General features: G+C 40.5%; 1 protein-coding gene across 3 annotated transcripts in view; it reads left to right on the forward strand.

Annotated features, from left to right (window-relative positions):
• The window catches only part of LOC143040286 (uncharacterized), a 48,481-nt gene that overhangs the window by 16,344 nt on the left and 17,787 nt on the right, over positions 1 to 14,350 (forward strand). For all 3 annotated transcript variants that reach the window (XM_076211124.1, XM_076211134.1, XM_076211144.1), the window contains exons 2-5: positions 2,648 to 3,295; positions 7,398 to 7,530; positions 9,221 to 9,315; positions 11,021 to 11,286. In XM_076211124.1, coding sequence (XP_076067239.1) covers positions 3,026 to 3,295; positions 7,398 to 7,530; positions 9,221 to 9,315; positions 11,021 to 11,286 — 764 coding nt within the window. In that variant the 5' untranslated portion in view covers positions 2,648 to 3,025. The remainder of the gene's footprint in view (positions 1 to 2,647; positions 3,296 to 7,397; positions 7,531 to 9,220; positions 9,316 to 11,020; positions 11,287 to 14,350) is intronic.

Here is a 14,350-nt window from a genome sequence, read left to right on the forward strand (position 1 = left end):
ATGAAGGAGTAAGAGAATAGAGGGAGTGGAGGAGGAAGGGAAGGAATGCAGGAGGAAGGCAATGAGGGAAGGAATGGAGAAGTGGAGGAATGAGGGAGGGAGGGAATGGAGGAGGGAGGGAGTGGAGTAGTGAGGGTATGAAGGAGGAAGGGAATAGAGGGAGTGCAGAAGGAAGGGAATAGAGGGAGTGGAGGAGGAAGGGAATGATGGAGGGAGGGAATGCAGGAGAAAGGCAATGAGGGAAGGAGGGGATGGAGGAGGGAGGGAGTGGAGTAGTGAGGGTATGAAGGAGGAAGGGAATGGAGGGAGTGGAGGAGGAAGGGAATGAGGGAGGGAGGGAGGGAGGGAGGGAGGGAGGGAGGGAATGCAGGAGAAAGGCAATGAGGGAAGGAGGGGATGGAGGAGGGAGGGAGTAGAGTAGTGAGGGTATGAAGGAGGATGGGAATGGAGGGAGTGGAGGAGGAGGGGAATGAGGGAGGGAGGAAGGGAGGGAGGGAGAGAGGGAGAGCACGACACTCTCTTCCATCAGTAGAACGAGCATGAATGAATAATGAAGCGACGCTGGTGGCTCGGGTGACACTCTCAGCGGCCTCGTTCTCCTTCCGGGGGACGCCGCATGCAGTCGAACTCAACTTCAAGAGCAAAACCTTCGTTGGCACGTGGGTACCCTCGGTTTTCCTCGTCCTTTGTGAGAACGAGGACCCCGGGTCGATTCCCAAAGGACACAGGCAACTACCATTTTCCCCCGGCTCATTTGACCAAGGTGATCTAATAGAGGTATTCAATTGGGTAATGCAGCCAAGGTCATCATATCAATACAGCAGGGTTGGACTTGTAGTATTGGGTTTAACTTGGACAGATTTAGGTTCAAGAAGGAAATAGGCAAAAATTGGGTTAACAACAGAATGGTTAACGAGTGGAATACACTTAGTGACCACGTAGTGTGCGCTGAAGCAATTAGTTGTTTTAGGAGATTAGATAGCTTTATGGATGTGGATAATGGGTGGTAATGGATATGGAACTGCCTTGTGTAGGCCTTATGGTCTCTTGCAGTCTCCTTCTTTCTTATGTAAACTTAAACGCTTCTTTACCTGCAGTGCGCCAATGTCCACGTCAAAATGTAACCATAATCTTCAACTTTAGTGGACAGATGCCAGTCTGTAGATAATTAATCTACGTCAGATGTTACCAGACAATGGGAACAGATAAAACAACGTTAACGATGAGTATGAACATAAAAACGAGGAAAATTAGGATCAACCTTGTGAACTAGGAAACCATTAAGCGCCGAATTCATAATCAATCCTCATTGCTGTGGTCACGTGATGTGGTGAGTAAAATGTGTTGGGGTCAATATTAGGTCAAATTTGAAAAAAAGAAACGAGGGACAAAATGGGGTCTCCATCAATCGTGGCTAAGTTCAAACTGGGGCCCAGCCGTCTCATGAATTGCGATATGATATTGAGTGTATCATTACATCTAAAAATACATCAAACGCACCGTTGACATAGTTCGTGTGTGGACGTTAATGTTCTGAACGCTCTCCGAATGCTCCCCCGATTTTTTTTTTCTTTGTCCAACAAAGAACGAAGAAGAAAAAGAAAGCAAGAAAAACAAAAGACGACACAGAATTTCAACACGCATAGCACTCACGTCACAATGCTCGTACAGGCGCGCTTTGCGAGAAACTTCCCCCCCCCCAAAAAAAAAAAAAATCAGAAAACGTCACTGCGTGAGGGATCATAACTGCCTATTATCATGACCATTTTTATTGTTATCGTTATCATCATTGTTATTGTTACTATTACTATTATTGTTATTACCATTATCATTATTATTACTACTATTTTTGTCATTATTACTATTACTATTATTATTATTATCATCATTGTTATTATTATTATCATTATTATCATTATTATTATTATCATTATTATTATTATTATCATTACTATTATCACTATTATTATTATCATTATCATTATTACTATTATCATTATTATCATTTTAACTATTATTATTACCGTGTAAGGGGGAAGAAGCCTTTGGTATATGTATGGTATATGTATCATTATAATAATTGCTATCATTATTATTGTAAATATTATCATTTCTACAATCATTATTACTATTATTGTTACCGTGGAAGAAGGAAGAAGCCTTTGGTATATGTATGGTATATATATCGTTATAATCATTACTATTATTACTATTGTAAATATTATTATTATTACTATTATTATTGTCATTATTATTATTATCATTACTATTATCATTATCATTATTATTATTATCATTATCATTATCATTATTATTATTATTATTATTATTATTATTATTATTATTATTATTATTATTATTATTATTATTATTATTATTATTATTATTATTATTATTATTATTATCATTATTATTATCATTATTATTGTTATCATTATCATTGTTATTATTATTACCGTGTAAGGGGGAAAAAGCCTTTGGTATATGTATGGTATATGTGTTATGATCTTTGCTATTATTACTATTGTAAATATTATCATTATTTTTTACAATCATCATTATTATCATTATTATCATTATCAAAATTTATCTGTAGAAGTACTGCTCCGCCAGATTGTAAGCCCTCTTTTCTCTCTTTTCTTATCAGGTCTTGGCGGTCGGGAGTCGGGAGGAAATCGTTCACTTCGAAAGCGGCCCCGAAGTTTGAACCTCACCGGCGCCACCGTTCCCGCCTCTGGTCCTAGTTCGTCTTTCCCTCCGGCACCCTCTTGTCGCAGTCCCCCCAGTGACCCTCTATCGCGCACACGCACACACACATGCACAAACGCAGCCATAGGCGCTCGGCGGCGCGCGCGCGTGCGCTAGCGTGCGCCCACGGCTCACGTCAATGATAACTCTCCTTCTATCTCTCCACCATCAGAAGCAGTGCACGAGATCTTCCCTACTACAGCATTAGTCCTCACTCTCTCTCACTCTCTCTTCCCGTCGTCGGCCAGCCCCTGCAGGAGTCTCCCGCCCTCGCACCATGAGCGACAAGGGCGTGACAGTGGAACGCTCGCACTCTGGTGTGGCCATGGGCGCCGTGGGCATGCTGTCGCCGCTGCTTGACGGGGGCGCCGGAGGAGGGCGGGGATGGAAGTCCCAGAACGCCCTCATCACCGCCATCGCGCCCTCGGGAGCCAATTCGGGGGGCGTCAACCCCTCCAGGGGAGGAGGAGGAGGAGCAGGAGCCGCCGGCCAGGACCACGGCAAGGATAGGAGGAGGAAGAACTCAACCAGTCACAACGGCGTCGAGGTGAGGAATCAGATTCCCCATAGCAGGAGGTGGGAGGACTAAGCCCGACCTCACTGCTTAGGGCCGTGGTTATCGATAACCTCCCCCACCCCCTCCGTATCTCACCCTTTTCAACATTTATCCTAATGTCATTCTTCCCCCTACTCTTTTATATATCTGATTCAAATGATATAATGCTTATATCTATTAATCTAATCTACCATATCTAAATAAAGAGTGTGGTGTTCTGTAGATTACGTAGATTGTGGAATCTGTGGAATCGTAGCTTGTAGAAAGCTCAATACTCCAACAATTTGAGTGGCGCCAAAGTCTCCCCCTAAAAAGCCTTCCCCCCAACCCCCAACCCCTTGTTGGGTTGGGGAATTTCCTCACTAGCTGAGAACCCCCAAGTCTACTGTCAGTTGAACAAAATCTATAGAGTTTCACTGATTAAAATTTTCGATGTATAGAGTAACCTGATGGAGACTTACTCATTAGTAAATTGAATCACATCATGGTTTGAAAAATAGATAAATAAAAGAGCTAGCTATCACGAAAAGAAATGGCGATGTATTTTATGTTTTATGAGATTTGATCAATGTAAGCCAATTATCCAGCAGTATTAAGAACAACTGTTGCTTTAAGTTTCATTTACCGGAAACTCCCGGCCCGACAGCTGCCAATACCTGTCTTGGGACCCTCTCAGAGGTCTTTCTGGCAAGAAACGTCTCTCTTTTGTTTCTGATGTTTCAGTGTAAACGTGTTTCTGTCACCAACGGGAGGAGGAGGAGCTGCGGACTCTCAACTCTCTTTGTGTGAAAAAGTGACGGGGAATTAGTCAAAGTTGGTAAAGAGAGAGATCTTAGGTCTAAAGACCGAATGCCAGCCCCTCGGAGCTGCGTCTCTAGATGAATGTGAGAATGTTGATGGGCTATGAAGACGGGCGGAGGGGACCGCCACAGTCGTCGTCGTCGTCGTCATCATCATTATATCATCATTATCATCATCATCATCATCATCATCATCATCATCATCATCATCATCATCATCATCATCATCATCATCATCATCATCATCATTATCATCATCATCATCACTATCGTCATCATCATCATCATCATCATCATCATCATCATCATCATCATCATCATCGTCGTCGTCGTCATCGTCATCATCATCATCATCATCTTCACCACCACCACCATCATCATCCTCATAATCATCGTCATCATCCTCATCCTCATCCTCATCATCATCATCAGTCATTATCATCATCAATGGGAAGCATATACCGGGGTGATGGGGCCGTCGCTTCGCTCACACGGCGACACCATTCCCGACGGGCTTCCCCAAACAAGTTCCCATGTGGTCTCCATTCCCATTCCAAACAGTTCACTCTTGCCATCAATTCCGTGGGCGTCCCCTTTCATTCCCCCTTACTGTAGAGACACCATACGAATGGGATCAACATCAGGGAAGCGTGTCACATGCCCATATAACCTGAGCTGAGGTTCACAAATGGTAGTAGCAGCGCATGTTTTGACCAAGTCTCACGAAACAGTAGCTAGTTCGAAGCAAAGTCATACCATCGATGGCCTATAGTTGTCCAAAGGGTGCTTGATGCCAAAGACGTCAAAACGGCACCTTGAAGTCAACATTCAGTGTACTTATTTTAGTCATGCAGCAAGGCAGGGAGCACAGGCAAACTGAAGATTCAGATTTCAGCCCTCTTGGATTAATATCGACAATACAATATACTCTGGTTAGGTGAGCCCATAACACCATGGACAATGCTAAGCCTTCGAATTACTAACTGGCATGACCTACCATTATATTACACTACACGACCAAAGTATGAAATTTCCAAGATCCCAATATCCTTACCACCTACATGCATAGGATTCAGTAAGCCCCCAAACACATGAAACTTGGTCTTGATTCAGGAAAGCTGGAGTCCTAGCGGTCTCGCTTCCTTATGCAGTAACTCGAGGGTCACGAGGGTCACAACCTTTAATGACTCTGTATTGAGTATAGCATCATTGCCAAATACAAGATTGGTTACCTTGGTGGTGCCAGCGCATGTTTAAGAATGACGCTGAGCAAAACAATCTGTCCAATACCCAATCCCTGCGGGTGTTGAAGAGTGTTGGGGTGAGAAAAGACACCTATTACCTCTCCTCCATTTCTTACAGCATTAAGTCAATAATCCTCATAGGAATACAACAGATTTGCAGAAGATTTCATAACACAACATGATGCAAAGAGTCAGACCCTTTTTGAGATTAACATTGGCTGAAAATAATTCCATTTAAATGTAAGGTTCAAGCTCTACAAGAACATAAAGTACTAGAGTCACTTCAGCTGTTGACTTTTTGGGTGTGAAAACCAAGACTCCTCAGACCTCTGAAACTTTAGTAGATGGGAACGAACCCGTGCCAGCAATATATGGGTGAGCATCTTCCCCGGCACACTAAGGAATGTAATGCCTGTCCCCTTTACCTTTCCAAATAGAGACAACCAGCTTTTTTCAGAAGTAATGCTAAATTGGACTGCCAAACAGCAGACTAAACAGCATCTCTGCACTGACGTTGCAGATGCCAGCCGCATTTCCATCCACCAAATTATTATCAGCCTAACTTTTAGTTTATGCCTAAACCTAATCACACCACTATCCCGAGTTATACCTCATTGCTTTAATCAACAATAGGTGTAGCTCTCACATCTGATATCATAACTGCCAGATCTTCTCATTTAAGAGAGAGCCACTATATTCGCTCTAAACCCCCTGTGCTCTGCTCATATAAAAGGTACCCAACCATTTTAAGAAAAAAAAAAAAAAATCAAGTGCCCACACGGAGCCCGTCGAAAGTTCAACCCAGGCCTAGTTTGATGTGCACGCGCTTTGTTTGCACCACAATGCGGGCTTGTTGGACTTGATATGGGCAGGTTTTAAATCCATTCCCATTAGCGTAATCATACCTGGATGCCATATACAAATAAAATGATTTGTCCTCACAGTCTCTACCTACAACCGAGCCCAACAAGGGGAGGCTAAAACGGTGGATTTGTAGTTTACCAGTCCCAGGAGTCGTGGAGGAATATTTGCCCCATCACTTTGATACTGCGGGGGAGAACTGTGAATGATGCGGTGTCAGCCCAGGCGGTAGCTCCTTGGCTTAGGCCATGCTTGACTCAAAAATTCAAGTTAGGCATCTTAGCCGTGTTGCCTTTCAGAACCAAGGGGCGGCCCCTGCCCTGGCCTGAATCGGGGACCAAAGAGGCATATTAATAACCCAGGAGGGCGCCTCAGTTTAACTACTGGAATGGGACGTCGCTCAGCCTCCACACACAGCAAATAGAAGGCTGGGTAGCCACTAACTCACAGGGAGTTTTTCTGCTCTCTGGATTTTTCTGTCTGGGTATTCAGCGAACATTCCTCTTTGGCCGAAAACCAATGGCGAGGTGGTTTCGTTATCGACAATCCGACCATATGACGGGTGGTACTTGTTTACATGGTACCTGTAGAATGACATACTGTGCCTCAACTGACATCATTAGATCATAAAATATCAGCCATGTTTGTTTTAGGAAAACATTGTATGTGATGGAAGAACAGCCAAACCGGTTTCAGCTGTTCCACTCTGCTAAATTTAAAGTCTCAAAACGATAATCTACAAAGAAATATATTCTCCCAAGATGTTTCAAGCAAGGCTTTGCAGCCCTTTGGCCAATGCTCATGCAACCCATTGCTTGGAAACCCCTGTCTTAGAGGAACTATTAACCCTTCATTACCTAGTGGTTTCTCTAAGCTAAATAAAATAATCTGCCGTGATTAAGGATAAAATCCTTGATGAGGGTGAATTTGTATTTTTAGAAAATAAGAGAGAATTAAGATATTAAGTTCGAAGCTTAGGGGACTTTAAGATCCGATGCATAGACTACCTTGTCAATATCCACCCTCAATTTCGATGCGCCTCTCGGATCTTGTTCTGACTAACGCCAGGCGTTTTTATTGAGCTTAATATGTTAAGGAGCCCTATAGTGAAGGAATTAAGATTCTTCCTCGATGTCCATGTATAGAGACAACATCTGAGAACCCTGGTTACTTTTGCTCCTTCTACAGGTGGATTGTGTCTGTGGGGCGGCCCAGCGGGCGGCCCAACTCGAGCATGACATCATCTCCCTCCGTCAGAGCCATCAAGTGATCTTGGCTGGACTCCATCAACAGGTCGAACAACTCAAGAGGAAGAACAGAGGTAACTGTGCCCATAGGGTCGTCCTCGGGTTTCATTTAGCCTTCAAATCTCAAGGTCACCCTGAAGTTTCAGATGTCATTAGACTTTAGGTAATCTTTGCGTTTTTTTTTTTTTTTTTTTTTTTTTTGTCGTCCTCGGTTTTCAGGTTGTCCTCGGGCCTCAGTTAGACTTTATTTGTTGTAATCAATCTTAAAGTCCACCTCGGTTTTCAAGAGGTCCTGAAATTTCGGGTCGTCCTCAGGTTTCAGATAATCCTCGGGTTCCAGATCAACTTTGGATCTTAGGACGTCGTTAGACTTCAGATCGTCCCATGGTCTCAGTCCACTTAATCCCAACCACTTCGACGCTCTCATGACAAAAATCACACGATTCTATTGGGCCTTAGACCCTGTCCCCGGACCAAAGGGGTTTAACCTTAAGTCCGCGCACCCCATAATTGACTAAAACCACCTGGTGGCAGCGAGCAGGAGATGTATAGAACGCGCCACTTTGTTGAAAAAGTTAACTAAAGGCAGGTCCGCTATTAGCGCCTACACTAATAGAGAACACACTGGGAGAGGAAACCAACTAATGACGTGACGGTTCATGGCGGAATGGTGACCCTGAGAGGAGAGTGGAGAGACTGGAACTACTTCAGCCCCCCACCCCCCTCAACCCAACCTCCCAGCTCCCGAAGACAATTTCTAGGCTCTGTTCTGGCATGATTTAAGCAGGAAGGAATGAAAGGGTCGCATGTGATTAGAGCGAACGGAGTGAGGTTTCTTTTCCTTGGGCCTAACAACCTTTTTTACGGGTAAAGGCCGATTAGATAAATGAACAAATAAACAAACAGATAAATGAATAAACAGATAAGTGAATAAACAATAAATTTACAAATAAACAAAGAAACAAAGAAAAAATAATAAACATAAACAAATGAATAAATAAACAAATAAATTAATAAATAAACCACAACTAAATAAGTAAGTAAATGAACAGACATAGTTCTGACTATCGACTGATGACTTTAGATGGCTCTGGATTTATCCCTCACGAAAGGAATTTCATTCCATTGCTCAATAAAGTACTATATAAACCTTAAGATATACAGCATAAATAAATAAATGCAAAACGAAAATAAATTGACAAATAAACAGATAAGTAGGTAAACAAATCAATTAACCAGTAAGTATCTGTACGCCATAAACATAAATCTAGAATTCAACCTATAAGTGAAAGAAAATGAACAAAAAGAGACCATATCAAAATGGCGTATGCAAATAGATAGATAGGTAAACGTGTATAGGAATACACATAGATGAGACAGTGTATTCACCTGTAGAATTGTCGACATTCGTCTTTAAGACCTAAAGAACTTTAATTTATGTCTATGGACCTCTCTACTATTGCAATTTTTATTGTGAACTTTTCCACCGTCTGAGTAAAACTACAGTAAAAGTATATCTCCAAAGATTCAGTTAGGTACAGGTTCGTTCAAACATGACGAGCGGTCACCCTAGACTTTTTCAACAAACGTTTCCTTGATCTCTCATTTTCTGTATTTTTTCTCTTTTATATATAGATATACCTACCTACCTATCTATTTATCTATGTATATATATATATATATATATATATATATATATATATATATATATATAATATATATATAAAGTATCAATTTCATATAAATATATATATTCCTTTCCAGACTTGACCTTCCAGTTGCTAATGGGGCCCATGGCTGCCTCGGTGAACATTGACTTCCCACCAAGTCCTGAGAGCGACGAATCTACGTCCCCTAAGGTAAGAAAGGAACAAGGAAGGAAGGAAGGATAGAAAGAGGGAAGGAAATAAGAGAGAAAGAAAGGAAGGAAGAAATTAAGTAAGGAAGGAAGAAAATAAGAAAGGAACGCAGGAAGGAAATAAGAACAGAAGTAAGAAAGGAGGGAAGGAAAGAAGGAAATAAGAAAGGAGGGAAGGAACGAAGGAAGTAAGGAAAGAATTAAGGAGGGAAAGAAAGAAGGGAGGAAGGAAGGAAGAAAAGAAGAAAAGAAGGAAGGAAAGACGGAATGACAGAAGGACTCCCATAGATCTAACACTGAGTCCAGGATGCAAATACAAAATACATTGCATAGGAAGGTTCATTTGAATTAGGTTAGATTAGGTTCGATTTAGGATAGATTAGGTTAGGATAGGTTAGGTTGGTTTTCGGTACAAGTGCTGAGAAAATATCAACGATAACTTATATGTACATACATATATATATATATATATATATATATATATATATATATATATATATATATGTATATATATATGTATATATATACATATATATATGTATGTATATATTTGTATATATATATATATATATATAATAAAATGGGTATTCTTATTAATTAACCTTTCTTTTAATAACATTGATTAAGGTTTGCCATGGGGCCTATGATCGGTTGACTCTGTCTCATGAAATGTTTCTTCTATTCCGTGCATTTTGACTTGATCAGATCAGGACTTGGACATGAAACCCTGGAACTGGGGCTGAAACCGGGGCTGAGACCGGGATTGACTGATACAATGAAGTGAAACAGTATTCTATGTCCCAAAGACGTCAGGGGAATAATAAATAATAATTGAATGAATGCCAGCTGATGTTACTTGAGTATCGCAGCGGGAAAACGCTCCAAGCGTCACAAAAAAAAATAAGTGGCAGAAGTCGCCCTTATATCTTATATATCTAAATAGAAACATCCTCTCCAACTCCACCTTGCCCACAGGGAGGTTCTAAGAAGATATATCAGTTTTAATATTGGTTAACTTTAAAAGTAACTTCAGGCGTTTGAAATAAGAAAACGGCGCTTGGAGCATTCTCCCACGCCACTGCACACTTGTACTAATGGCTCAATTCTCCCTATACTAATTGTCCTCACTCCTCCTTATCCTGCTTTGCCTCTTTTTATCTTTTCCTTTCTCTCTCCCTTTCCATACTTTCTTCTTTCCTCTCTCTCTCACCCTTCTCCTCTTGAGTCTCTTTTTGCTCCTTTTCCTTTAACACATTCCTCCTCTTCCTTCGCTCTCGCTTTCTCTCTTTCTCCAATATTTTTGCTTTCCCTCCTCTTTCCTCTCTTTTTTTCCGCCCCTGTTCCTCTTCTCTCTTCTCCTACTTTCCTCTCTCTCCCTTTCCCCCTCTTTTTGTCTCTCCATGCTCTTTTCTTTTCTTACTCTCTTTCTCTTCCCTTTCCCCCCTCCTCCTCTTTCTTCAATTTTCTTCTCTCTCTCTCTCTCTCTCTCTCCTTCTCTCTCTCTCTCTCCCTTTACTCTGTTCCTACCTCTTCATACTTCTTTCCTCTCCTTATCTTCCTCCTTTTCCTTCCCCAATTTTCTTATTCCCCTCACCCTTTACCCTCCATCTATTTCTTCACATTTCTTTTATCTTCCTACCATCCGCCTCTTCCACCTCCTCCTCCTCCTCCTCCTCCCCTTCCTTTCCCATCTCCTCTCCTGCTAGGCGGTTGCGGATCAAGCGGAAGCGACGAGGCACCCTCTAAGCGAGGAAACCCGAGGTCGCGCGGCCCCCACCCCTCCGCGTCCCACCGTCGCCATCGAGACGACGACGACGACGAAGACGACGACGACGACGACGGCGGCGGGGGCGGCGACGGCGGCGGCGCCAGCGGTGACGGAACCGAAGCAGGAGAGGCCCCCAGAAGCACCCAAGATAGCTGCTGCGGCCAGCGGCTTCTTCGAGTCGTCTTCGACTAGTCCTGTGCGAAGGTCGGTAGATAGTTTTCGCCTAAATATTTTCGAGTTGTTGTTTTTTTTGTCCAGAATACATGTATATCATTTGGTATAGTATATATCATCCTGCATTATGTTTTGTGTAATCAATTATTACCCAATATCATACCACGTTATTTATTATATTAAATATATTGTATTATATTATGTTATATTATTTATTATATCATGTTTTATTTCATATTATACATATGTATATATATATATATATATATATATATATATATATATATACATTATATATATATGTATGTATGTATGTATATATTGTCACGGAGTGGCGAAGGGAAAGAGAAAACTTTTAATGAAGAATGGCAAAAGGACGCCTCTCGTCAAGAAACGACAGCTATAATCCCTAAATCCCTATCCACTCGTGTCCAGGTTCTTTTAAAGAGGGGTAAATTTTAAAGTTTTATTTACAAAAAAACAACAACCAACAAGCCCCAAAATTATACACATATCACTTTTAAAACTATCACCATTTTTGTTCATAAAATTAAGATTGAAGTAGTATTAAAAATTAAAAATTAAAGATTAAATTCACGCGAGATATAACCCGAATAGAAATATTTGAATACAAAACTGTATACAAAACTGTTATTAAAATAAAGGTAATAAAAATAGCATTGGTGGAAAATAAAAAGTAGGATCGATCACGAAAAGGGCCAGAAAAAGGACAAAGTCAAAAAGATACTTCTAGTTCAAATTGCCCAAGAAAAGTGACCTAACAAATATTAAAAACCCCGTAATAGAAATGACACGTAAGTAAAGTAAGTTTAAATAAAAAGGGGTGGAGAGAAAAACAGAGATGAACAAAAGTCTAATCGACACGTTCACTCCAATAAATAGAACCTATTCCAAAAGGTATTCAAACCACGGGAAATAGGAATAAAAAATAGGTCGCCCACGAGAAAGATTGATAAGACAAAAGCCTACCGACACGTCTTCTTTCAACCTAACTTAGCCCTAAAAGGAAATTTCCACAGGGTTAAGAAAAGGACACTGGCAAAAGCCTACCGACACACCAGGTCCACAATTTTATATCTCCAAAGGGGATCCTACCTCACACCTAAAATAAGGATAACTTCCTACCCTACAATTCTTACTTACGTATACCTAGGTGCCTTGCACACCTTAGGTGACGAGAGCGGCCGGATGTCGACCCGTTGAAATCGAAGAAGGAAAAAGCCTCGAGACAAGAGGGTTCCTACTTTTAAAGGCGGCAAAATGACCTGAGGGGTCATGAATGCCATAGAGACAGAGAGGAAGATTTTCATATTCTATTTGAATACGGTATAGAAAAATGCGGCATAGAAACTTAAACCAATACAAGCCTTTCAAGAACTCAAACCAAAACATATGCAAATACATAAATACAAAATAAATCTTAATTCTAACACATAAAATAAGTACATGATATACATTTGTATGGCAACTCATCGATATATGTGACCCAGCCAGTCGGCCGGGCGATTGAGTGTTGCCATACGCGGTCAAATTAAGATTACAAAAAATAAAAAATGTCAAGACTACGACGCAGCGTACGTCTTGACAAAAAGGGTACAAATTACAGTAATACAAAAAGGAATGCACAAACGACCAGTTACAAGTAATCTGGTCACACACAGAGAAAGAAAGAACATTCCACATTAAAATATAGAAAAATAAAACACACAACCTGGCAATCTGTGCCGCGACGCCAACGTCCCCGGGTCTTGACCTAAGCGCAAGGGGGTTAGCTAAGACCTGACCTACTGTGGGTCAACTTGGACACAGCTGGGTGATCAAAAGGAGGAGGGGGTGAAAGTACGTGACTGTCGACTGCGTGCGACCACCACATCACGAAAGAAATCACGTGACACTTTGGGATACGTGACAGCATACATATATATACTGTATATATATATATATATATATATATATATATATATATATATTACAAAGGATTACAAAGGATTACAAAGGCAAAGCATGCCGACAGGAGACCTTTTGATCCATATCTAGGTCGGATGCAAAAAAAAAAAAAATCATATTAATAATAAATTAAAACTATAACAATGTAAATAACAATTAAAATACATAACTAAATGCATTGGTATAGTTGAATAACAAACAAACAGGTAAATAGTAAATGATAATAAATTGACATATAACTAATAATAAATGAAAATCAGACAGACAAATTATAACAAAACAAAAACAAATAATATAACATAAATTATAATCATTACAGCATCTTACTTTGGTATTTATCTAAATGATTCTTAAAGCTTCGAACTGAACTACATTGCACTACCTGTGCAGGAAGTTTATTCCATTCATTAACTACACGGTTGGCAAAGTTGTTTCTACCTACTTCCAAATTGAATCTATTTCCGGACAGTTTGAGACCATTGTTTCTTGTCTGATTCTCATTCAATGTGAAAATTTGGTCACTTTTGATGTTGTCAATTCCCTTTAAAATCTTAAAGACCTGTATCAAGTCACCTCTGAGTCTACGCTTTTTTAGGGAAAACAGATTCATGTGCTTAAGTCGATTTTCGTATGATTTATTTTTGATATTTGGAATCAGTTTTGTGGCTCGCCGTTGTACTTTTTCCAATCTGTCAATGTCTCTAATGAGATTCGGTGACCATACGGAAACAGCATATTCCAAATGTGGACGAACTAACGATTTATATATATATTATGGGAAAGGTGGAGGGGGAAACACGGGTCTTTATCTGATTATCGAGTTTATTCCTGACCGGTTTCGCTTACAATAGCTTCTTCAGAGGAGTGTTACTCTGGGTCGAAGTTGGCGGTGTATATAGTGAGTCAGGCCCACGTTCCCTCCTTGCGAAGTGGTTGGTGGCTGGTTCCAGTACATGTCAAACAGCATCGGTACAATATATATATAGTATAATAATAATAGTAATATAATACAACACAACACGATCTATGACACAATACACAATATAATATATAATATAATATACCAAACCAAATCATATCATGGTATATCACATTATAATACAACATAATAATTAGCATCGATACA

The sequence above is a fragment of the Oratosquilla oratoria genome, chromosome 2 (assembly GCF_046742065.1).
Source record: "Oratosquilla oratoria isolate Oo_2021 chromosome 2, ASM4674206v1, whole genome shotgun sequence".
Taxonomy (NCBI): Eukaryota; Metazoa; Arthropoda; class Malacostraca; order Stomatopoda; family Squillidae; genus Oratosquilla; species Oratosquilla oratoria.